General features: G+C 43.1%; 1 protein-coding gene across 1 annotated transcript in view; it reads left to right on the top strand.

The window, feature by feature from the left end:
• The first annotated feature begins 261 nt into the window (after positions 1 to 261).
• LOC139530546 (calcipressin-2-like) overlaps positions 262 to 27,350 on the top strand; it is a 54,710-nt gene continuing 27,621 nt past the window's right edge. The window contains exon 1 of the mRNA XM_071327054.1: positions 262 to 584. Coding sequence (XP_071183155.1) covers positions 498 to 584 — 87 coding nt within the window. The 5' untranslated portion in view covers positions 262 to 497. The remainder of the gene's footprint in view (positions 585 to 27,350) is intronic.

Raw genomic sequence — 27,350 nt, 5'->3', positions numbered from 1 at the left:
ATCAAATTCAATTCCAGGCTATTTTTGTGGACTGTGCTATAGGCAGTCCTGATTATTATTGTTGGGTGAAGTAGGCCTAGGATACATCATTTCAGAGTTCTTTTCGCAGTTATGTTCATGGACTAAACGAGAAGGAGAAATAAATAAAGGGAGGCAGTTAGAAACGCAACGTAGGCTACAGGCTGCAGTGCCTCCTCCCTACAGCATCGCTAAACGAACAAATTAAGCATGACGTCAGTGTTGTGCCTGAGCGCGCGCTGGTTGGTGCGCTCGCGAGCGTCTCTGACGGTCGTTCTGTATTGGAGCGGTGTAGGAGTGAGAGTTTACAGCTGCAGCATCACTTCCTATAGCGCACCCAAACTGCGAGGACACCACTTCATCCGAAGCAAACCCATTGGAGTGTACAATCACCTGCGAGGCGGTGACTGCACTTTCTCTGAAGCAGACAAGAACCCAACGAAATATTTTCTTTATTTATTTATTAGCTACGAAAGGGAATGCCATCTATAAATATGAAACTGGAGATGGTGACCATCATCGCCTGCGAGGTAGATACCGACGTGTTTACGTCCGACAAAATGCAGGTAGGCCAACAGTTTCATAAAACCGCACGTTCAATATTTTGATTATATTTTTCGTTTTGTGCTCCGAATTACGCATGACCGGATTTTCTGCATGGCCCAAAGTGCCTGTCCTGATGACGTTTTATGGAGTCCGTTCACCATGGATATTTATCAATGAAACCGCAGTTCGTCAAGATGCACGTCCTGAATGCGCATGGATGTCCTCGATTTCATAATTGATTGACGTTTGTGAGGTTGCAGAAGTGGGGACGGGAGGGCGGACAAAAAAGCCTCATGCAGTAGGCTATACTTTTTTTTTGACTGTATGCGCTTCAGACTACTATCTAACCACAAGTCAGTTTTGGTACGCAAGTTACATGATTAAATGCAAAGCGGGGGGGGGGGGGGGGTTATCGAAATTCAGATTTATTTTAGACGCAGTGTCGGAGTCGGACCCCCCTCAACCCTCCCCTTTTCAGCATTGCAGGGGCGCGAGACTGCTACTTTAGGGAGCGCATCCATCGAATCCAACGGCCACGGGGCAGACGATGTCGGTACTTATATGCCCAAACGTTGTAGCCTTGGAATAAGAAAATGCCAATAATTCATTGAAATGCCGCACATATGTTGTTCAAATGGTTCATTGTGGATCAAGGCTGGCAATTGTATTGTCCATTGCAGAGAACAGCGCGTGCCGTGCAAGAAGAACAAGGTATTAGGAGACTAAGTCTTTCCTAAATACAGTTATGCAGTCTGAACAGAGGTCTTATGCTATGCAAAAGTAAACGGTAGCTCTGCCATGGCCTCAAACACAAACATTATGCATGTGTGCTCGTGCACACACTCACACACACATCTCCGAATCCAAAAACAAAGCACTTTTATTTTTTTTGACATTCAAACCTGAGCTCTACATTTCGTAACTCTTCACCTCACTGATTCACTGACTCCCAAAACCCTACTACCACTGGGGATGCTCGTGAAATCATGCAATGCAGGGGAGCGCGCGCAGGCTCATGTTGGAGTAGGATGGCACAAAGAACAGGACTAATCCGTGTTTCTGGCAGACTGGGCACGAGAGGACAGGGGTTTGGGGGGGGAAAGATTAGCGGGGCATGCACGTGGTTGGGGAACACTGATTGAGATCATCTCTCCCAGGCAGCTTGCGGTTTGGTTCGTTGTTTTCAAAAATCATTCAAGGATGCCTCATCTGTTGTCTTTGTGTTCTTTCTCCCTTTATTCATCCAAAGCAGTGGTCACCAACCTTTTCTGAGTCAAGATCATTTTCGCAGTCAAAAAGCAAGCTGAGATCTACTGCTCAGATTTGTACTTTTTACGTTAACCTCACACAAACAGTTTTCTAGGAATGATGTATGGGCAGTAGGCCTAATACATTATAGCATATTGGCTATATGATTGGCCTGCCAATATTTTTAATCAGCCCATATTATATTTCAAAACTCGAGCTTTGATAACAAAATAGATCAATTGGTTTAGCACTTGTGAGGCACTGTGGAGCATGAATTGAAATGGCTTGCGAAAGTTTTCACCCCCTTTGGCATTTTTCCTATTTTGTTGCCTTACAACCTGGAATTAAAATGGATTTTTGGGGGGTTTGTATCATTTGATTTACACAACATGCCTACCACTTTGAAGACAAAAAATAAATTTATCTTGTGAAACAAACAAGAAATAAGACAAAAAAACAGAAAACTTGAGCATGCATAACTATTCACCCCCCCAAAGTCAATACTTTGTAGAGCCACCTTTTGCAGCAATTACAGCTGCAAATCTCTTGGGGTATGTCTCTATAAGTTTGGCACATCTAGCCACTTGGATTTTTGCCCATTCTTCAAGGCAAACTGCTCCAGCTCCTTCAAGTTGGATGGGTTCCGCTGGTGTACAGCAATCTTTAAATCATACCACAGATTCTCAATTGGATTGAGGTCTGGGCTTTGACTAGGCCATTGCAATACATTTAAATGTTTCCCCTTAAACCACTCGAGTGTTGCTTTAGCACTATTCTTAGGGTCATTGTCCTGCTGGAAGGTGAACCTCCGTCCCAGTGTCACATCTCTGGAAGACCAAATACAGGTTTCCCTCAAGAATTTCCCTGTATTTAGCGCCATCCATCATTCCTTCAATTCTGACCAGTTTCCCAGTCCCTGTTGATGAAAAACATCCCACAGCATGATGCTGCCACCACCATGCTTCACTGTGGGGATGGTGTTCTCGGGGTGATTAGAGGTGTTGGGTTTGCGCCAGACATAGCGTTTTCCTTGATGGCCAAAAAGCTACATTTGCCTAGAGTACCTTCTTCCATATGTATGTGGAGTCTTCCACATGCCTTTTGGCAAGCAAACGTGTTTGCTTATTCTTTCCTTAAGCAATGGCTTTTTTTCTGGCCACTCTCCAATAAAGCTCAGCTTTGTGGAGTGTAGGGCTTAAAGTGGTCCTATGGACAGATACTCCAATCTCCGCTGTGGAGCTTTGCAGCTCCTTCAGGGTTATCTTTGGTCTCTTTGTTGCCTCTGAATAATGCCCTCCTTGCCTGGTCTGTGAATTTTGGTGTGCAGCCCTCTCTTGCCAGGTTTGTTATGGTGCCATATTCTTTCTTTTTTTATAATGGATTTAAATGGTGCTCCGTGGGATGTTCAAAGTTTCAGATATTTTTTTATAACCCAACCCTGATCTGTACTTCTCCACAACTTTGTCCCTGACCTGTTTGGAGAGCTCCTTGGTCTTCATGGTGCCGCTTGTATGGTGTTTCCCTTGCTGAGTGGTGTTGCAGACTCTGGGGCCTTTCAGAACAGGTGTATATATAATGAGACCATGTGACAGATAGATTGCACACAGGTGGACTTTATTTAACTAATTATGTGACTTCTGAAGGTAATTGGTTGCACCAGATCTTATTTAGCGGCTTCATAGCAAAGGGGGTGAATACATATGCACGCACCACTTTTCCGTTTAAAAATGTTTTTTTTTTTTTTTAACAAGTAATTTTTTTAATTTCACTTCACCAATTTGGACTATTTTGTGTATGTCCATTACATGAAATCCAAATAAAAATCAATTTAAATGACAGGTTGTAATGCAACAAAATAGGAAAAACGCCAAGGGGGATGAATACTTTTGCAAGGCACTGTACCTGCATCTGATGGTCAACGAGGTCAAATCACGACGTCAGTGATTTTCAGGTCGAAAAGTCAGAGCTCTAAAAAGATGCCAAAGTTTCCGACTTGAAATTCCGAGTTGGATGACCGTTCAAAACGATTTTTCCCAACCGCCTCTCACGGTCCCTGCTCTCTCCTTCCTTTCCTCCGGTGAGACTGACCAGAGAGAGGGGACACCGTTTCCACCTGATAGCGTCACACCGCATCTGCCTCATGCACAAATTCATGTTGTTCCTATGACTAGAGAAATTAAATATTCCTTAATATTAAAATCGACATGACGAGCTGCTAATAATAATAATAAAACGCAGGGCTGTCGATACTTGGCTACTCATTCATTGCAGCTGCAGCCCGAGCGGAAGTATGGAGAAGCACGTTTTGTAATAGTGTTGAATAAAACAGAGACAGTGCTGAATATAAACTTAAACATGAACTCACACATAAAAACAGCAGCTCTTTGCTGTATTCATTGAGTCTCTCTGTGGTCATGGTTTTAAAAGTTATTAAATCTTACGTAGACTAGTAGCCTATTAAACTTGGCTGTGGCCAGGGTCATGGATGCTCTGTAGTCAAGGTGATTTGAGCTATCCGATTGGGCAGCGCGGTAGGTGCACTCGATTTAGTCACAGATTTGCCGGTCCGCCGGGTAGGCGGAGTTTGTCTAATGGGAACACTTTACTTACTCGGTTGGCGACCACTGATCTAAAGTGATAGATGCCTGATAATATCCCTCTGCTTTACCGCTGTTAGTCTGGGTAAACTGAACTAATATAGGCTGTGGTGAACCGTGGACTGGATTGACAGTCAATAACATAAATATTATAGCATGGAGTTTGAAGCTATAGCTGAGATTTAAATGTTACCCAGCTAGCACGATCTAGAGGCGGAAGAAACGCACACCTATTTAGGCGAGGTGCTGGCTAGCGGAGTGGAACACTTATAAAAATAAAGGAGAGCCGCACACTCTAGGAGCTGAGATGCAAAAATATTTCTGTCCAACATTTCGACAGACAAGCTGTCTTCATCAGGGTATAATGACAAACACTGCGGGATGACTCATTTATATAGTGTCAAAAGACACACACAGGTGTCTGTAATCATGGCCGGGTGTAGCCTGATATCATTAGTTAATTCTCATATATTAAAATAGCATACAAAAAACATAAATGAATAGCATACGATCATAGATACAATTTGGCTACATAAGCCTACAGACATGTACAATAGCAAAATCACAATAATCAGAAGAATGGCTTCAGATCAAAGCCTACGTTGAGACAGCTAGCACAAAACATTCCTGTGACGTTTCCGAAAGGTTCTCCTTTGGTTATTCGAAAAACAACTTTCCCATTTACGTTCTGGGAATAAAAATGTGTTAGCTGGGTAGGCTATCTTGTCGAGGTGTCTTGTCTTGAGCCAAGGAGCCAGTGTAGGAATTGAGAGACAGTGTGTGATGATATTGTTGCTGGTTAATACTGATACAGTGTCTGGTTGTGTATGATACTATGCTGGCCATCTGGACGTGTGGTTCATAGCCAACCTAGAACTGATACTGTTCTGAATCTGCCATGCAGGCTATGAAATCTGAAGGAATTGCTACCTACAATATCCTACTAAGCGTATATCTAGCTCTGGTCCAGGCGGTGCGTTCCTCTACTAACAGTGTTTGTGGAGGAACATGCAATAACGCTCTGGACCAGAGCTAGCTTTTAGCTTGCAGTCTGTTTCGAGATGATTATACTATGTTTTTCCGATTGCCACTGGTCTAGGATTAGTCAGTCAGAAGGACTGGTTGGGTCTTTTCTTAATAGTATAGGCTGAACCTGTGGTTTTAGGTTAGTAATGCCAATTGATAGCCTGGTCCCTGATCTGTAACGCCTATGGTTATTGTCATGCCATCGCAAACAGATCTGGGACCAGGCTAGTTAATTTAGTGCTGAGCCCGGTGTTTTTATGCCAGTGACGCTAACTGGTGCTTACAGGGTTAGTTTAAGTATATGGCTGGCCTTAGCAGGCGCTATAGGACTTGCGATAGCTGATGCATTAGTCTGTGTGGTGGTTTGTAACACTGTTACCTGGAGAATATAGAGCAACATCAGCGGATTAAATGTGAAGATCACAGGAATGAGCTACATGAACAGGCTCTCTCGTGTTAGACAGCATAGACACGTACATACATGCACACACGCGCACACAAATGAACATAGAAAGTACAAACACACACACATGCAGATGGGCAGTAATTCTGTTACAATGTATTTAAAATATGTATTTAAATTACTTCTGAGTATTTTGTAACTTGAATTACATTGGGCTGAAATACACTCCAATGTATTTTGTAACAAGATACCTTCGAGAGCTGTAATTTCTATACCATTTTTTTTTATTATAGCAGTTCACATTTTGTGGCTCACTTTCACCCTGCATTGGTATCAAAAGTCTGATGACACTATGGTGTGATAAAAGGGTTTGCTAAATGAACTAAATATAAATGTACACTACCGTTCAAACGTTTGGGGTCACTTCGAAATGTCCTTGTTTTTGAAAGGAAAGCAGAATTTTTGTCCATTTAAATTAACATCAAATTGATCAGAAATACAGTGAAGACATTGTTAATGTTGTAAATTACTATTGTAGCTGGAAACGGCAGATTTTTAATGGAATATCTACATAGGTGTACAGAGGCTCATTATCACCAACCATCACGCTTGTGTTCCAATGGCACGTGGTGTTAGCTAATCCAAGTTTATCATTTTAAAAAGCTAATTGATCATTAGAAAACCCCTTTTGCAATTATGTTAGTACCGCTGAAAACTGTTGTTCTGATTAAAGAAGCAATATAACTGGCCTTCTTTAGACTAGTTGAGTATCTGGAGCATCAGCATTTGTGGGTTTGATTACAGGTTCAAAATGGCCAGAAACAAATGTCTTTCTTCTGAAACTCTTCATTCTATTCTTGTCCTGAGAAATTAAGGTTATTCCATGCGATAAATTGCCAAGAAACTGAAGATCTCCTTCAAGGCTGTGTACTACTCCCTTCACAGAACAGCGCAAACGGGCTCTAACCAGAATAGAAAGAGGAGTGGGAGGCCCCGGTGCACAACTGAGCAAGAGGACAAGTACATTAGTGTCTAGTTTGAGAAACAGACGCCTCACAAGCAAAACACCAGTCTCAACGTCAACAGTGAAGAGGCGACTCCGGGATGCTGGCCTTCTAGGCAGAGTTGCAAAGAAAAAGACATCTCTCAGACTGGCGAATAAAAATAAAAGATTAAGATGGGCAAAATAGGCCTCCCGCGTGGCGCAGTGCATCGCAGTGCTAGCTGTGCCACTAGAGACTCTGGGTTCGAGCTCAGGCTCTGTCGCAGCCTGCCGCGACCGGGAGTTCCATGGGGTGACGCACAATTAACCTAGCGTCGTCCGGGTTAGGGAGGGTTTGGCCGGTAGGGATATCCTTGTCTCATCGCGCACTAGCGACTCCTGTCGCTAGGTGTACGGTGTTTCCTCTGACACATTGGTGCGGCTGGCTTCCGGGTTGGATGCGCACTGTGTTAAGAAGCAGTTGGGTTGGGTTGTGTTTCGGAGGACGCATGGCTCTCGACCTTTGTCTCTCCCGAGCACGTACGGGAGTTGTAGCGATGAGACAAGACGGTAACTACTAACAATTGGATACCATGAAATTGGGGAGAAAAAGGGGGTAAAAAAGAAAAGAAAGATGGGCAAAATAACACAGACACTGGACAGAGGAACTCTTACTACTAACATTTGTGACCCATTTCAGGAAGCTAGGTGTATGTCGGACGTTATTACTTCACAGTATCTGGATAATATGTGTGAAATGCTTGATAATGTATGTGATATCAACAGAGAAATATATTTTCTGGTTTATTTAAATATTGGCTGGCTTTCATCAAGCTGCCCACTCAAGAAAAAACTTCAAACTGTAACATCCTACTATGGTAGTTACAAATAGCACAGGAATGAAATCATCAACATGTATTGATCACATTTTTACTAATGCTGCAGAAATTTGCTTTAACCTCTACCGACCCCCCCTCCCGGATCCGGGATCCTCCTCATCAGAAACGCTGACTAGCATAGCCTAGCCTTGCGCCACAGGGATATCATATAATATAATTTCATGAAATCACAAGTCCAATACAGCAAATGAAAGATAAACATCTTGTGAATCCAGCCAACATGTCAGATTTTTTAAATGTTTTACAGCGAAAACACAACATATATTTATGTTAGTTCACCACAATAGCCCAAAACACAACGCCATTTTTTCACCGTAAAGATAGCTTTCACAAAATCCACAAATAGAGATAAAATTAATCACTAACCTTTGAACAACTTCATCAGATGACAGTCTTATGACATCATGTTATACAATACATTTATGTTTTGTTCGAAAATGTGCATATTTATAGCTACAAATCGGGGTATTACATTGCAGCCATGGTCACAAATAGCACCAAAATGTCCTGAGAAATTTTTGACAGCCACGTAATCTAACAGAAAAACTCATCATAAACTTTGCTGAAAAATACAAGTTGCATATATAATTAAAGATACACTGGTTCTTAATGCAACCGCTGTGTTAGATAAAAAAAAATAACTTTAGTATTTGCTGGTCTGTGGTGTGTAATGAGGAGCAACCAGACGCTGCACTTGACACGTTTATGAAATTGCTTATTCCAGTTACTAATAAGCATGCTCCCATTAAAAAAATGACTGTAAAAGCTGTTAAATCCCTTTGGATTGATGAGGAATTGAAAAATGGCATGTTTGATAGGGATGAGGCAAAAGGTATCACATAACTCTGGCCCAATCGATTGGCAAATGTACTGCAAATTAAGAAATCATGTGACTAAACTAAATAAAAATAAACTATACTATGAAACAAACATAAATTATATAAAGAATGATACAGAAGGCTTTTGGGCACCTTAAATTACATTTTGGAAAAAAAGGCAAACTCGGCTCCATCATTCATTGAATCAGATGGCTTATTCATCACAAATCGATCGCTAAACCCACTGATATTGCCAACTACTTTAATGACTTTTTCATTGGCAAGATAAGAAAACTTAGGCATGACATGCAAGCAACAAATGCTGACACTACAGTCGTGGCCAAAAGTTTTGAGAATGACACAAATATACATTTTCATGGCAATGATGGCAATTTGCGTATACTCCAGAATGTTATGAAGAGTGATCAGATGAATTGCAATTAATTGCAAAGTCCCTCTTTGCCATGCAAATTAACTGAATCCCACCAAAAAACATTTCCACTGCATTTCAGCTCTGCCACAAAAGGACCAGCTGACATCATGTCAGTGATTCTCTCGTTAACACAGGTGTGAGTGTTGACGAGGACAAGGCTGGAGATCACTCTGTCATGCTGATTGAGTTCGAATAACAGACTGGAAGCTTCAAAAGGAGGGTGGTGCTTGGAATCATTGTTCTTCCTCTGTCAGCCGTGGTTACCTCAAATCAAAATCAAATTTATTTATATAGCCCTTCTTACATCAGCTGATATCGCAAAGTGCTGTACAGAAACCCAGCCTAAAACCCCAAACAGCAAGCAATGCAGGTGTAGAAGCACGGTGGCTAGGAAAAACTTCCTAGAAAGGCCAAAACCTAGGAAGAAACCTAGAGAGGAACCGGGCTATGAGGGGTGGCCAGTCCTCTTCTGGCTGTGCCGGGTGGAGATTATAACAGAACATGGCCAAGATGTTCAAATGTTCATAAATGACCAGCATGGTCAAATAATAATAATCACAGTAGTTGTCGAGGGTGCAGCAAGTCAGCACCTCAGGAGTAAATGTCAGTTGGCATTTCATAGCCGATCATTAAGAGTATCTCCACCGCACAGCAGGTCTGGGACAGGTAGCACGTCCGGTGAACAGGTCAGGGTTCCATAGCCGCAGGCAGAACAGTTGAAACTGGAGCAGCAACACGGCCAGGTGGACTGGGGACAGCAAGGAGTCATCATGCCAGGTAGTCCTGAGGCATGGTCCTAGGGCTCAGGTCCTCCGAGAGAGAGAAAGAAAGAGAGAAAGAGAGAATTAGAGAGACCATACTTAAATTCACACAGGACACCGGATAAGACCGGAGAAGTACTCCAGATATAACAAACTGACCCTAGCCCCCCGACACAAACTACTGCAGCATAAATACTGGAGGCTGAGACAGGAGGGGTCAGGAGACACTGTGGCCCCATCCGATGATACCCCCGGACAGGGCCAAACAGGAAGGATATAACCCCACCCACTTTGCCAAAGCACAGCCCCCACACCACTAGAGGAATACCTTCAACCACCAACTTACCATCCTGAGACAAGGCCGAGTATAGCCCACAAAGATCTCCGCCACGGCACAACCCAAGGGGGGGCGCCAACCCAGACAGGAAGATCACGTCAGTGACTCAACCCACTCAAGTGACGCACCCCTCCTAGGGACGGCATGAAAGAGCACCAGTAAGCCAGTGACTCAGCCCCTGTAATAGGGTTCGAGGCAGAGAATCCCAGTGGAGAGAGGGGAACCGGCCAGGCAGAGACAGCAAGGGCGGTTCGTTGCTCCAGAGCCTTTCCTGTTCACCTTCAGACTCCTGGGCCAGACTACACTCAATCATACGACCCACTGAAGAGATGAGTCTTCAGTAAAGACTTAAAAGTTGAGACCGAGTCTGCGTCTCTCACATGGGTAGGCAGACCATTCCATAAAAATGGAGATCTATAGAAGAAAGCCCTGCCTCCAGCTGTTTGCTTAGAAATTCTAGGGACAATTAGGAAGCCTGCTTCTTGTGACCGTAGCGTGTGTGTAGGTATGTACGGCAGGACCAAATCGGAAAGATAGGTAGGAGCAAGCCCATGTAATGCTTTGTAGGTTAGCAGTAAAACCTTGAAATCAGCCCTTGCCTTAACAGGTAGCCAGTGTAGGGAGGCTAGCACTGGAGTAATATGATCAAATTTTGGCCAGGAAACTCCCCAGACCTTAATCCCATTGAGAACTTGTGGTCAATCCTCAAGAGGCGGGTGGACAAACAAAAACCCACAAATTCTGACAAACTCCAAGCATTGATTATGCAAGAATGGGCTGCCATCAGTCAGGATGTGTCATACCCCCACCGGGGTATGACAATCTGGGTGGAAAATTACTAAGGATAATAGCGGACGATATTGTCACTCCTATTTGCCATTTCTTTCAATTTAAGTCTATTAGAAAGTGTGTGCCCTCAGGCCTGGAGGGAAGCAAAAGTCATTCCGCTACCCAAGAATATTAAAGCCCCCTTTACTGGCTCAAATAGCCGACCAATCAGCCTGTTACCAACCCTTAGTTAACTTCTGGAAAAACTGTGTTTGACCAGATACAATGCTATTTTATAGTAAACAAAATTACAACAGACTTTCAGCACTCTCATTGAGAAGGACATTCAACAAGCACAGCACTTAAACAAATGCTTTGTTAGACTTCAGTGCAGCTTTTGACATTATCGATCATAGTCTGCTGCTGGAAAAACTTGTGTTATGGCTTTACACCCCCTGCTATATTGTGGATAAAGATTTACTTGTCTAACAAAACACAGAGGATGTTCTTTAATGGAAGCCTCTCCAACATAATCCAGGTAGAATCAGGAATTCCCCAGGGTAGCTGTTTGGGCCCCTTACTGTTTAGGCCCCTTACTAACGACTTTGAGTAAAGCCAGTGTGTATGCCAGTGTGGATGACTCAACACTATACACGTCAGTTACTACAGCAACTGAAATGACTGCAACACTTAACAAAGAGCTGCAGTTAGTTTCAGAATGGGTGGCAAGGTATAAGTTAGTCCTAAATATTTCCAAAACTAAAAGCATTGTATTTGGGACAAATCATTCACTAAACCCTAAACCTCAACTACATCTCGTAATGAATGATGTGAAAATTTAGAAAGTTCAGGTGACTTAACTGCTTGGAGTAACCCTGTATTGTAAACTGTCATGGTCAAAACATATTGATACAACAGTAGCTAAGATGAGGAGAAGTATGTCCATAATAAAGCTCTGCTCTGCCTTCTTAACAACACTATCAACAAGGCAGGTCCTACAGGCCCTAGTTTTGTCGCACCTAGACTAAAGTTCAGTAGTGTGGTCAGGTGCCACAAAGAGGGACTTTGCAGTTGGCTCAGAAAAGGGCAGCATGGCTGGCCCTTGAAAGTACACGGAGATCTAACACTAATGATATGCTTGTCAATCTCTCATGGCTAAAAGTGGAAGAGAGATTGACATCATCACTACTTGTTTTTGTAAGAAGTGTTGACAAGCTGAATGTACCAAGCTGTCTTTTTAAACTACTAGCACACAGCTCGGACACCCATGCATACCCCACAAGACATGCCACTAGAGGTCTCTTCATAATCCCCAAGTCCAGAACAGACTATGGGAGGCACACAGTACTACATAGAGCCATGACTACATGGAACTCTATATGGAACTCTTTTCCACATCAGGTAACTGATGCAAGCAGTAGAATCAGATTTTTTTTAAACAGGTAAAAATATACCTTATAGAACAGCGGGGACTGTGAAGCGACACACACAAATGTACAGACACACGCATACATTGTAATATTGTTGTATGGTGGTATTATACATGTTGTATATGGCAGCAGCTAATGGGGATCCCTAATAAATACAAATACAGGAGAAGCATTTGAACATCTTTTTTTTAATCAAAATGCTTTTTTTGGCAGTAATGCATTCTGGAACATGTGCACTTTCATGTGCCTTAATAACTAACTTGTATGCCATCTGGGAATACAAATAAAATTGTTACATTACGAGCCTAGTTGGTTTAGCCACGGAAAAAGACAGGAACCTTCCCGCTAGCCATGATTTACTGACACAATGGATGGGCTGGACATGCCAGGAGATGAGTGTGGATTGGTCTGCCATGTAGCATGCTTCTGTCTATAACATGAGCTGCTCAGCAAGTGTTGATAGTCCTTTCAACCGCAGCTTTTTTGAAAGATATAACGTTAGCCATCGAGAACTACAAAAGTTTTACTACTTTCTCAACAACATTGATGCCCTGTATTTAGCAGGCGCTATCGACAGATCAGTTGGAAAAAGTAGTGATGGGCTACTTTCTGCACACGCCACGGTCAGTGTGACCCGGAGTGACTTGACACAACGCTGGCCAAACAAGATGTAGCTTGAAACAAAACAGAGATAAATGGCCGTGAAGCGTTCATCAGTAACCATTTCAATGTACTGTTTACACCTTGTGTATCCTGTGAATGTGAATTTGATATTGTGTGTGTTTACCAGAAATGATAATGTGAAGAAGAACATGGCCTGCACCAAAGTCAGATTAGGATATAGGCTAAGGACTAGATAACGTGTATTTTTACCTGGAGTTTTACCTTATTTGTAGGCTACTACTTTTACCACTTTTAGTCTTGTTAACTACACTACACTCTGTTTAGCATGTGGCCTCACATGTGAATCCTTAAAGAGATGGGGGGATAAGGTTTAAGAGGGTGTGAACGATGCTGAATGGGTGGAGACAATGAAGAGCTCTGCAGTAGGTGTACCGGACCATTCAAGGGTCATTTTCTCAAAAGTGGGGTTACAAGTTTATCAACTTTCAAAGCAGAATTATTTTCCCATTGTTCCTCAACTGCAGTGCATGATATACTATTTTCTAGTCTTTACTTTTATCCAATGTAAAAAAACACCATTAAAAATGTTGCTACGTAGGACTGAATCCAGGTGGAGGGTCACAAATAACTTCCCCTTATAGTGTGGCTCAGTTGGTAGAGCATGGCGCTTGCAACTCCAGGGTTGTGGGTTTGATTCCCACGAGGGACCACTATAAAAATGTATGTACTCACTACTGTAAGTTGCTCTGGATAAGAGTGTCTGCTAAATGACTAAAATGTAAAACAAATGAAAAAAGAAACAACACATTATGTGACCTTCACACACATGCACAAACACACTCCACATACATTATATCGGATTACATGCACATGCTCTCTCTCTTTCACAGTAGTGACAGGATGGAAAAAGGTAATTGTTGTATATTCCCTCTGTCAGCAAACCTCCATCCATCCAGACTAAATCCCAGGCCTGTAGAACCCTACTTTCTTTCCATCAGCATGTGTGGTCTGCCTGTCTGTTCCCAAGCCTATCATCATAACAATGGCAGCTGTCTGTGTCACTTGTACCTCTGACTACCGCCCTGGAAACTCAGGGGAGAGCTTTGAGGAGCCACATCTTTTTGATGCCTGGCCAGCTCACTTGAACTCCTGTATGGTCTATGTTTTTGCTGAGGTCTGTGTTTTGGCCTCTTGCCTATTTATCAAGCACGTACCAATGCTATATTCAATGTGGATGTGTCAAAACGTCATGTATGAAATTATATTTGATTGAAAACATGAAAATTTGGATTGCTGTTTGGCTTGCTTTAGTAAGGTCATCGTATCATCTTCAAAAACCTGCATTGATAAAAAATCTATCCATATTTCAAACAATCAGCAACCTATTAGCAAGGTTGGACTCAGCAAGCCCTCACGAAGTGCAGGCACTTGCTCGATGATATAACTATTCTGAAACAGCTCTGTAGAGGTTTGCATCGCTATAGTAGAGATATATAACAAACCGTGTGTGTCAGTCAAACAGGTATAGGAGAGGGGGAAGAGTGGTGGATGAAGCGGATGGCCGTATTATGTTCCGTCCAGGTGGGAAACCAGATCTGGCCCTGGCAGGTGGACAAGGCCTAGGCCCCTGGTGCACCTGTGTATAACTCTGATAGCCTAGTCCAGAGTAGGGGGCTCAGGTGTTCACCGCTCTCAGTCTGTGGATATGTCGATCTGGGCCACGGTCGTCTCACATTCCCCCGAAACCTTAGAGAGACTCTGGGTCTCAGGTGTCACGTAAAAGGTTAGGACGATGTCCGCTGGAGTGACGTAGAAGAAAAACGCAAAGAATAAAAGTCTGTCTCCGACTCCTATCGTTGGCGTTGTGTCGGGATACAAGAGCCAAGACAACAGGGTTGTGAGATGATAAGGTGAAGGCTAAAGAAAAAGCTTTTTATCCACTGAAGTGGAGATTTTTTGGGGATCAATGGCAGGATGACATGAAGTCTAGTAACTTGATGTTTTATTCATGGCTACCACTTTGTTGCCATGTAAAAGCATCATCTGAAATTAACGTTTCAGAGCTTTCATTTGGATAAGGCATCAGTGCCTTTACATCACACAGTATGCCAATAGAAACAGCTCCATTAAAAACAAAAATTTATATTCTATTTATATTTATGAAAATGTTCATATTTTGAGTCTCTCCGCTAGCAAGGGCCCTTGTAAGCTCAACGGAGTTATTCAATTTGTGTAGTTGGAGTCCTACCATCATGATTGGTGCAATACTTCAAATAATATCAAGTGAACGATGGCTTACTGTAGGCGTTAATGTTGTAGCCGAGGATATGGATACTGGATACAGTCGTCTGTCAGTCTGTCAGTTAAATAACCTCTACAGCGCTCCATAGTCCTGAATTACCGCATTAAAAAGAGACGGCACAAATCTTCAGATCAGGCCATTACTAGGCCTAGCTCACAACCAAGGTGACACACAAAGCGACACGCGAGGGAGAGAGCTTCATTACATTCGCTGCTGAGGCGTAAGGTGAGTGACCCGCCATCACAGCATCTTCTGGAGGATGTTGTCAGGGTTATGTCAACCATTGGAAGTTTGGGAAGGATATTGATGATGAAGATTATGAAAGAAATTGTCTTCCACAGTGAAATACCCAAATGACAGATTGGTAATAGGATTAATTTCTCCCCACAGCTATAAACTGATTTCAATCTATGAAGTACGGAGCGAGTCCTCAGAGGCCGTTACGTCTCGCCCGTCAATACCATCAGTGTTTCCAATTTAACAACTTTGTTGCTATATTTAGGGAGTTTTCATACCCCTCCAATTACTTTTATTGGTAAAAGATTCTAGCGACAAATGTAGCTACTTTTCAGGCTGCCTTTGCGGAGTTATGACACAGAGGGTTTCTATGGTTTTGATAGCATTTAGTGAATTTTCCCACTAAATTCTGCCTCAAACTAGAGTGGGAGAAGCTGTTTGTGCAACAGAAGTCTCAGCAACGGCACACACAGGCAGAGAAGCACAGGGGGAGGGGGTGTGCGGCGGGAGAAGGGGGCGAAAACGCTGTTCGGGGACTGCAGCAGCAAGGCAAATTGGTGCAGTGACGTTGTCACGGCAACAGCAAAGCGTAATCTAGCGATTTCTAGCGACAAAATCAAGGGGCCAATAGCGGATCTCACTGAAAAATGGTTGGCAACACTGGATACTGTTCCCACTTCCGTATTGATCCCACAGCAATTGCATGACCGTTTTGGCTGCTTTTTGTTGCCCGCTTTGCAGCGCTGAAGGCTAGGCTAAGAGCATAGTGCAGCTAGGTCTGAAGCATTAGCATATGAGGCTCTAGGTAGCCTTACTGCCATTTGTCATGAGTTGTTTTGGTGCATTGTTGTTTTGTAGTGCTGAAGGCTAGACTAACATGCTGACTATACTGGCCACACGCACCAGACGCGATCATGACACTCAGGTTAAAATACAAAAAACATTAATTTGGCGGCAGGTCGAAACACACATGAAACATTCATGGACATTTAAGTAGCTAGCTATCTGTTGCTAGCTAGTTTGGCCTGGGAGATGAACATTGGTTTGTTATTTTACCTGACATTCATATGGTCCTCTTTTTAGCTGGTTCTTTGTAGAATTTTGACTTGGGAGTCGTACAAAATCGTGGGTTTCTCTATGCCGACGATTAATCCACAGATAAAAAGGAAAATCTAATTTGTTTTTAGTTATTAATTCATCTTTCAAGCATCCACGTGGGTTTGTATCTTCCTGATCCATGTTCTATTTTAGCGCTTAGCTACACAGACGCTCTTTCACGTGTGTGAGCGGTGTGGGTGAAATTATGGAACAACATGTATGTGTACATTTATTTTGCAACAGTCCAGACCAAATCTGAACCAATCATAGATGTCTATGTATCACAGGTTTGGACAGCACATTAGAGCACTGCAGAGTACAGTACAGTTCAATACATTATAGTCACGTAGAGTATAGTACAGTACGTTACAGAGTACAGTACATTAGAGTAAAGTACACCACATATTGTACTGTACCCTACTTTACTGTACTGTTCTCTAATGTACTCTACTGAACTAAACTGTACTGAACTAAACTCTACTGTACTGTAATGTGTTGTCCAAACTTGTGAAACAAATACTTCCGGTCTGGACTGACCAAATTTGGTCTTGTTTGGGGGCGGAGCTCATTCAAATAATACCCAGCTTGCTTTGCAAGTGTTGTATTTTTACATTTCTTTTTCTACATTTCATTTGACATTTTGTGCTTTTGGCAGATGTTATTTTTCAGAGTGACTTACAGTCAGTGGATCAACAACCACATATCACAGTCAGAGCAACAAAAGCCTTTCTGTAACTGTTGCTGAGAATGTTATTGTAGCTGTGTGTTCTTTTTTATTACATTTTTTGGGTCTGAAAACTTTGAAAATGATCAATGCTAGTTTTAAAGCTTAAAAAAAAGTTACATAAGTGCATGTGACAGATGGGAGGCAACTTTTCCTCTAAGCTGCGCGGGTGCGCCCACCTCCTCCTGGACTGCCGCACAGAATAAATGCCATGTTGCGCAGAGACGCAAGAGTTCGAACTTTACTGAGTTCGCCCCATTAGTTTGCACTACATAGATCAACTTTTTTTCTGTGATCGAATCAACATGATATCAGCCCCTTTTCAATGCAACAAACCAAGACAAATCTAACTTTGCAAGATTGAGGATGTGATTTTGCTGTAGACAGAGCCAGAGCAACGGAGTAGAATTCTATTGGCAGGGGTGGCCCATGAGCTGTCTTTCAGTCACCCACGATTGAATGCACTTTTCAGATCAGATCAAATTGTGCGTGTGCACATTTGTTGATATTATTTGCTCGTTAGTGAGTTATTAGCCCAGTTATAGATAAGTATTGGTCAGCAATGGGGAGTTACTGCTTCCTACAAGTGCAAGAGGTTAAAGGAGCAGTGTTGTATTTTGAGACAGAATATGCAAATAAGCTAATAGGTAGAGGGGTAGTCTACATTGTCTAATTCTCTGTATGGTAATAATAATTCATTGTCTTTTGTAATGTGGTTTCTTGCATCATGCAACACAATGCAATGTACAGTGGCACATGGTGTTACAGACCAAGTAAAAAATCATGAATTAATGTCAAGCCCTACATAAGAAAGTTTTTAAAAGTCTCATGCAATCAGTGGCGACCAGTCATTCATGGCCCCACATTTTTTTTTTTTGGGGGGGGGGGCCTGTTTTGCATGTTATTTTGGTATTAATATGTGTCGCATATCAGTTTGCAAACAATGTAAAAAATTATATATCATTGAGTTAATAAAGCCTCGTACAAACATGGTCTCTTTTTTGTTTTCTTGAGTAAAGCAGCTCCAAAATGCAGGTGTTTCAGCCTAGCTCAGTGCTTTCTGTGGTGGTGGGGCAAGCCAGCAGAAAATACGGAGCGTTGCGCCGTGATTGGCTCAGTGTTCTGTCGCTCATGGGGACACTAGTCACTGCCAAGTCTAAGGGGAGACCTCGATAATTCTAGCCCCTTGGGTGCTGCCATAGAGTTACATTGGAAGTGTCCATCCAAGAAGGCTCAAGGTCATTGGCCACAGATAAAATGTCAAATCACGTTATATCTACAGTAGCTTTGATTGGATTGATCTTAGCTAGCAGTCATCATCATGAATCAAGTCAACAATCTACTGGCAAATCCATTTTAATCCTTGTCATATGATGAGAAATAATTAAGAGAAATGATAGATAAAATGTATCGGTGCTCTTCGGCCATTGGAATAAACATTATACAACAAGTTGGAAATCGTACATTTAACAATGAGTGGTTTGGAAGGAGTCAGTGGCTAACTGATTTACATGCTAAAATCGCCACTGCATGCAATGTAGGCAGTGAACACCACATATAGGCTACTGTAGGCTATATCATAGAAATCAAAGCTATTTCCATGTGAAAATGTTGTGGGATTTGCTCCATTGGTTTTGTTGGTAGGCCTATTATGCTCAAATAGCCACAATAGCCTATTGGCTACTGTCTACAACTGTAAGGGTAAAGCCTCAGTGTTAACTGTAAACACGCGCCGGAAGTTGAACAAAATTCTCACAACTTTCAAGTTTCCGCTCCCAAACATTTGCTCTGTGCCCCAAAACATTACAGGGAACATTGATGGGAGGAATATAATGTTTTCTGCATTGACATGTAGAAATAAATGATTGTATGTACTGTTGAAATTTGGCCAACGTAAAATACGTTCTTTAAAAGTCGGGAAGCGATGTATTTTCAATATTCAATCAGAACCAAAAAATTAATTTGATTTTAACGTTTGGAAAAGACGCCCCAAAAAGTATTTTTAACTTCATTTTGCTCACTGGGTAAGGCTTAAGTGCTGCTAGGCTAAGGTGTGTTTTTGGTTTGTTATAGTCTGTAGCATTAGCACATGAGGGAAAAGCTATCCACTCTGAGGTAAATGCTGAGGTAAATTACTCTGAGGTAAATTATAGCGTCTGGTGGAGTTGTCCAGACTAGTCTGTGGTTAGTGGTTCCCAGAGGCGCCAACCTCAGGCCTCACCCAGTGTGTCAATCTTCCCACTGGAAGACTCAGACAGTAAACAAGCGTTAGTCTGGGCACTAACACCCTCCTCCCTGCTCTACAAGCCAGTACCAGGGGATAACATTGTGCTAACACCAAACAAACACTCACATCATTCATTATGACACGCATTATTTTAGAACCGTGAAATTGTAATCTAGACTTTTTCAAAGCTACCCTTTCCTGCCACCTTATTGTCTGGTAGGTGAGATTAGAGATATCTCCTCTGACTTGAGGAAGTGTAGTTTGTATGCGTGCGTGAGAGTGTGTGTGTGTGTGTGTGTGTGTGTGTGTGTGTGTGTGTGTGTGTGTGTGTGTGTGTGTGTGTGTGTGTGTGTGTGTGTGTGTGTGTGTGTGTGTGTGTGTGTGTGTGTCCGCACACACAAAGATAACAGGTGGATCACTCAACTGCTCCCATCATCCCCTGACCTGCTTTGATTGGCTCCAGCTCAGCCGACAGGGGGACTGTAATTAAAAAAGATTGTTGGCACACTTAAGAGATAGATTTCCTTAATTATTTCAGAACACTCTATTTTTAGTTTAAAGTCCTTACTGAATCCTTCCGGGCGGCATGGCCTAGATTGTTGGTTTTCACCCAAATCTCCCGCAGTGGATGAGAGTCTCTTCAGTTTGTCCTTAAATAAAGCCCTGCCTCAAGGGAACGCTCTGATTACCAGCTGACTTGGCGGATATCGGTTTTTGGGTCATATCCAGGGTCATATTAGGGCACACTGTAGCAAAATGTTTTGCAACTGAAAACTAAAAACCAGTGTTTCTTATTGGACATGTTCAGGTAGGCCCTCTCTGTTTCAGTCCGCTTTCTTCCATTTGGTGCTTAATGAAAACAACCCAGGCTATAAACAAGTTCCAAACTGGTAGACGACAGCCAGCGACTGCTCTCTCCACCCTCTTGCTATTGAACGCTCCCCTGCCTGCTGATTTAACTAGATTATGTAACGCAACATGTCAGCCGATGGAGTGTGCAGCTGCGGAAGTGTTTTACGATGTCTCACATCATGTGATCTATAAAATGACAGTAGGCCCATTAGCCGAGAGGATTTTACTTGGACGAGTGCCGCTCATGCATTTATCAGACATGGAGGATCAAGGCAATGTTATGGTGAGATGACAACTATCAGTTTATTTCCACTGATAAAGCATGTTCAAGGCTTATGTCATCAGAAAACATTTAGTCAACATTATGTTGACCTTGCAAATATTAAATGTCTGAGGCTTTAATACAGATGACTACCTATTTTTACATTTTTATATATATATTCAAGCAGTAGGGAAAATTACTGCTTGAACTTTGCTATATACTTTTATGTTTACAGAATCCAGTGCAGCCCTGCTGTTTCTGTATTATCCTGGTTTGACTGCTGCATCTGTGTGTGTGTGTGTGTGTGTGTGTGTGTGTGTGTGTGTGTGTGTGTGTGTGTGTGTGTGTGTGTGTGTGTGTGTGTGTGTGTGTGTGTGTGTGTGTGTGTGTGTGTGTGTGTTTTTTTGGTTTTACTATCCTTGTGGGGACCAGAAGTCCTCACAAGGATATTAAAACAAATAAAACTCAGACAAGTGGGGACATTTCGCCAGTCCCCACAAGAAAAAAGGCTATTTTAGGTTTCGGGGTTAGGGTTACAAATATGGTTAGGGTTAGAGTTAAGAGTTAGGGGTTAAGGTTAGGTTTAGGGTTAGGTTATGGGTTAGGGTTAGAGAAAATAGGATTTTGAATGGGAATCAATTGTTTGGTCCACACAAGGATAGTAAAACAAACATGTGTGTGTATGTTTACTCGGCTAGCAGAGCAGTATGGGCCCGGCCAATCGTCACTGAGCCACATGCTAATCTAAACCAACTCAATCATACTTTTACATAACACAGCATACAGCCACATAGTGAGTGTATGTGTGTTCCCCTCTCATCCACACTAACACCGTAGAGACAGCTAATTTAAATTCCATTTCTAACTTAATTTCCTGTCTTCCTATCTGTGTCATCTTGGTGCTGATGAATGTGAGTCAAGGCGGTGTCCCGTTGTTACAGCCATGACAGCTTTTCCATTACCATCAGGAAAATGACCGTCTCATTACCCACAGGGCAATCTGCTAAAAGATGGGATTGTGTCACTTGTCTCTGTCTGTCTGTCTCTCTCTCTCTCTCTCTCTCGGCTAATTTGGGCCAGCTCATTGGCCAGCCGAAGTAACCTGGAGTGTTTCATAAAGGTGACATGGGGAGGTAGTGGAGGAGCGCGGGTAAAGCGGTAATGGCCATCTTTTCTCTTGGAGCTCTTGAGGAGCCAGACTTTGGCCACGTTTCAATGTCCAATGTCCATACTACCATAGGCTACTACTTAGAATGGATGCCAAATGGATTGCTTCATACTAAGTGGTATATTCTAGTGTGGCTATTGGCTATTGTAACAGAGCCTTTTGTCTGTCTCTGACTTGGCTTTTTCTGTGGCTATTCCCCCTCCATTATAGAGTAGGAGACCAACTCATTACTCATTGGCCTTGTGGTCAGAGTGTCCGCCCTGAGATTGGAAGGATGGGAGTTTGATCCTCATCCGAGTCATACCAATGACTTGTAAAAATGGGACCTGGTGAGTTTCTGCTTGGCACTCAGCAGTAACGAGCTCGATTGGGGGTAAGGCCCTGCGATAGACTAGCGTCCTGTACTTGTACATCAAGCTGGCCTCACTCTACAGCACGTGTCAAGCTCATTCGACGGAGCGTGGAGTGTCTGAGGGTTTTCGCTCATCCCTTGTAACTGATTGATGAAATAAGGTCACTAATTAGTAAGGGACTCGGCTCACCTGCTGTCAGAAATCAGCAGACACTAGGCCCTCCATGGAACGGGTTTGACACCACCTGCCCTACAGGCTCCTACTCCTAAAAGCTGTTGCGGCTCGCTCAAGCCAAGCCTTGTGCAGGACTACTTACTTACTTATGTACAGTACATTCATATGATCTGAGCAGTCATTCAGCCTTACTTGTTCTGTCCCGTTACTTCATCTCGTGACACAAAATGTACCCCAATTCTCTGCACAAACTTACCTCCATGAAGTTAGAGGAACAGGGCCCACAGTGGCCATCTCTGATAAAAAAGTCACCTTTGAGAGAGTCAAAAACAAGAACAGCTTGTTCTGTTTTCCTCATACTCATCCTTTGTCCACCATGTCTTCATGCTTCTCTCTTACTGTGGATAGGAGGTTCAGTGGGGTGTGTGTTTGTGTGTGTGTGTGCGCGTGCGTGCGTGCGTGCTCGAGCGAGTGAGTGGTTTTGTGTGTACTTATGTGTTAGCGTGTGTGTGTTCTACACCTTGGATTAAAAAGGCCCGGTCAGTCTTCCTTGACAGGCCCCACGGTCGTCCGTCAGCTCCAATTGGGTTCGAGGTGCGTTACCTGTCACATTATTTTGCCCGTGCCCACATGACCCCTTATTTATGAGAGAACAAATCCTCAGGTTACATCAGAGCCCAGATGAGAAATTAAGTTATCAGTACAGGCACCACCGCTGCTCTGAGGCTTGCTATACTGACAGTCAAAATGACACTTGTCAAATAATCACAGCATGAGCCTGGTCTAATATGCAAGTCCTCTTTAGCTCAGTTGGTAGAGCATGGCCCTTCGGTTCAATTCCCGGGACCACCCGTACGTAAAATGTATGCCTGCATGATGGTAAGTCCGCTAAATGGCATATATTATTATATTTGAAGTTGCTCTGGATAAGATTGCCTTTGATTGTAGTAAGGCGCTCTGAAGAAGAGTGTCTGCTAAATGACAAAAATGCAAATGAAAAATGTATGTTTGAGTACCAGTCTGATCATGCCAACTCCTTGTCACTCATTTTCATGCCAAACTATTTTGTCTTGAAAATGACAGCCTACAGCAATGGAGTTGGCAAGAGAACAAACATATCTGGGACCAGGCTACTCAGACTTAACACAGAGCCTTTGATTCCATAAGTGTGTTGTAATACATCACTAAGATATTAAGCTTGATGAACCCTATGACATTGGCGAGTAGGTGGCTAGTAGTAGTATTACAGTGCACATGCACAGTCCAGCCCTGGGTCTTGTACACAGTTACAAAGGGGTTTAGACTGCAGTTTGCTATGAAGCCACCCATTTTCAACGGAATTCTGGATTCAGTAGCAAGTGATGACTCTGCTCGCATATTTGTTTTTACCTGTCACGCCCTGACCATAGAGAGACTTTTTATTCTCTATTTTGGTTAGGTCGGGGTGTGACTAGGGTGGGTAATCTAGGTTGTTTTATTTCTATGTTGGCCTGGTATGGTTCCCAATCAGAGGCAGTTGTTTATCATTGTCTCTGATTGGGGATCATATTTAGGCAGCCATTTCCCCACTGTGTTTTGTGGGATCTTGTTTATGTGTAGTTGCCCGTGAGCATAGCATAGCTTCACGTATCGTTTGCCTTTTTTAAAATTGTTTTGTGTGTTTCACGAATAAAAAGATGTGGAACCCATATCACGCTGCGCCTTGGTCCGAATGTTATTTCGACGATCGTGACATTACCCCCTTTTGAGTTTTTCAGAAGTCAACTATAGAAATTAAAACTTACTTCTGAAAAACTCAAAAGGGGTAAAAACAAGTGGAGAGGGGAACTGTTTACAGGGGAACCAGGAAGTACCAGGAGTAGAAGCCGAGATGTCTCTCTGCTGCTGGTATAGCTCTGATTGACCATTTGCTTAATAATAGAGAGAAGATTTCCTGCTCTAGTATGCGAGCTGAGTCGCCACTTGCTACTGAATCTAGAAAATGGGTGGCTTCATAGTGAACTGCAGCGCCCCATTCTGAGTGCCCTTTCTGGATCCAGAGTGCCAGAGCCCCTTCTATACGCTCACTGTATGGTAACAAGTGGTGCGTTTTTTGCGAAGTGGTGTGATCATTCCTTACCAAAGCTTTACATTTGAGATCCTATGCTTTTTGCTGGATCTTCTGGACAGAGCAAAGGCTTTCTCCACTGTAAAGGTCTATTTAGCCGCTATCTCGGCCTTTCATATAGGCTTCAACAACAACACAATAGGGAGGCATCCCCCCTGTTGTCTTGCTTTATGAAGGAGCCTCCAAGCCTTTAGCCACATCTTGGGACCTACAGTGCCTTGCAAAAGTATTCATCCCCCTTGGCATTTTTCCTATTTTGTTGCATTACAACCTGTAATTTAAATGGATTTTTATTTGAATTTCATGTAATGGACCACTCCCTTGGTTATGAAGCCCCTAAATAAGATCTGGTGCAACCAATTACCTTCAGAAGTCACATAATTAGTTAAATAAAGTCCATCTGTGTGCAATCTAAGTGTCACATGATCTCAGTATATATACACCTGTTCTGAAAGGCCCCAGAGTCTGCAACACCACTAAGCAAGGGGCACCACCAAGCAAGCGGCACCATGATGACCTAGGGGCTCTCCAAACAGGTCAGGGACACAGTTGTGGAGAAGTAAAGATCAGGGTTGGGTTATAAAAAAATATCTTTGAACATCCCACGGAGCACTATTAAATCCGTTATTAAAAAATTGAAAGAATATGGCATCAAAACAAACCTGCCAAGAGAGGGCCGCCCACCAAAACTCACGGACCAGGCAAGGAGGGCATTAATCAGAGATGCAACAAAGAGACCAAAGATAACCCTGAAGGAGCTGGGAAGCTCCACAGCAGAGATTGGAGTATCTGTCCATAGGACCACTTTAAGCTGTACACTCCACAGAGCTGGGCTTTACGGAAGAGTGGCCAGAAAAAAGCAATTGCTTAAAGAAAGAAATAAGCAAACACGTTTTGTGTTTGCCAAAAGGCATGTGGGAGACTCCCCAAACATATGGAAGAAGGTACTCAGGTCAGAAGAGACTAAAATGTAGCTTTTTGGCCATCAAGGAAAACGCTATGTCTGGCACAAACCCAACACCTCTAATCACCCCGAGAACCCCATCCCCACGGTGAAGCATGGGGGTGGCAGCATCATGCTGTGGGGATGTTTTTCATCGGCAAGGACTGGGAAACTGGTCAGAATTGAAGGAATGATGGATTGCACTAGATACACGGAAATTCTTTAGGGAAACCTGTATTTGGTCATCCAGATCCAGAGATTTGAGACTGGGACGGAGGTTCACCTTCCAGCAGGACAATGACCCTAAGCATACTGCTAAAGCAACACTCGAGTGGTTTAACGGGAAATATTTAATTGTCTTGGAATGGCCTAGTCGAAGCCCAGACCTCAATCCAATTGAGAATCTATGGTATGATTTAAAGATTGCAGTACACCAGCGGAACCCATCCAACTTGAAGGAGCTGGAGCAGTTTTGCCCTGATGAATGGACATAAATCCCAGTGGCTAGATGTGCCAGGCTTATAGAGACATACCCCAAGAGGCTTGCAGCTGTAATTGCTGCAAAAGGTGTCTCTACAAAGTATTGACTTTGGGGGGGGTGAATAGTTATGCACGCTCAAGTTTTCTGTTTTTTTGTCTTATTTCTTTATTTGTTTCACAATAAAAAATATTTTATATTTTCAAAGTGGTAGGCATGTTGTGTAAATCAAATGATACAAACCCCCCCAAAAATCAATTTTAATTCCAGGTTGTAAGGCAACAAAATAGGAAAAATGCCAAGGGGGTGAATACTTTCGCAAGCCACTGTATCTATTGTGCCTGAGGCCATTTCACAGCAGCCTTTCGAGCCAATGGAAAGTGTGGAGATGAAAAATCTCTCCATCAAAACCGCTTTACTGATTGCCCTTACATCTGCAAAGCGAGTGAGTGAGCTGCATGCACTGTCAGTCCACCATTCGTGCCGACAGTTTGCCCCAGGTTTTCCAAGGTGACTTTGTTACCCAACCCAGCCTGTTTGCCTACTTCCAGCAATACTTATTATTTCCTCACCTTAGAGCTTTTGGCCTTCCATGCGCCTCCCCTCTCTTCTACTGGAGGAATAGTGTCTCCACCGTTTGTGTCCAGTACGCACTTTGCGCATTTACTTGGATAGAACGAGTACATTGCGAAAGAGCGATCAACTCCTTATCCTGGGCACTCTCTCTCGTCAACGGCTATCCCGTTGGATAGTGGAGGCTATTATACTGGCTTATAATAGCAAGGCCACTGGAGGGCCTGAGGGCTCATTTCACTAGAGGTATGGCTACCTCTTGGGCACTTTTCAAAGGCATCTCTGTACAGGAGATTTGTGATGTGGCATGTTGGGCCACCCCGCATACATTTGAGTTTTTTTCAACTGGAGGTGACTGCACCTTCTTTGGCAGTCAGTATCATGGCCTCTGACCTCCAGTATCAGAGCCTCTGAGGCGTGATGATGTTGGACCCTGGCTTCGAAGAGCTTGTCTGCGATACGGAGTTGGCCAAATCCCACAGTGAGACATGGGAACGAGTATTTGAAAGAGAACCCAAGTTGACTTGTGTAACCCCAATTCTCGGAGAATATGAGTGAGATGCTCGCAAGAGCGCAAGGAAGAGAGACATGCTTGAGAATGACCAGAGGGTGTATTGAGTGGCACCTTATAAAGAGGGAGGGGCTCACCTCATTCGCCACTCAACCTGTCCGTCTCCGACAGATGTTGTGTGATTGGTTATTCCGTAGTGATCCGCCTATCCAGCGATACCATAGTGAGACATCGCAATCATATTCTCAGAGAACCGGGGTAACTTTGAGTTTCATCTCAAACAGTGCCAAGGAGTCAGGTTTAGAGGATTCAAGTCCCACATTGAGTGGCAGTTTTGTCGAGTCGCCTGCCAAGTGACTATCCTCTTGCCAATATCACATATATTTTGTAGGAGATATGTTTTGTTGCTATGGAACTACTGTGTGTGGCTGCTAAGGGCTAGGACTGGTAC

The sequence above is a fragment of the Salvelinus alpinus genome, chromosome 9, assembly GCF_045679555.1.
Source record: "Salvelinus alpinus chromosome 9, SLU_Salpinus.1, whole genome shotgun sequence".
NCBI lineage: Eukaryota > Metazoa > Chordata > Actinopteri > Salmoniformes > Salmonidae > Salvelinus > Salvelinus alpinus.
This window is presented reverse-complemented; position numbering and strand designations above follow the sequence as displayed.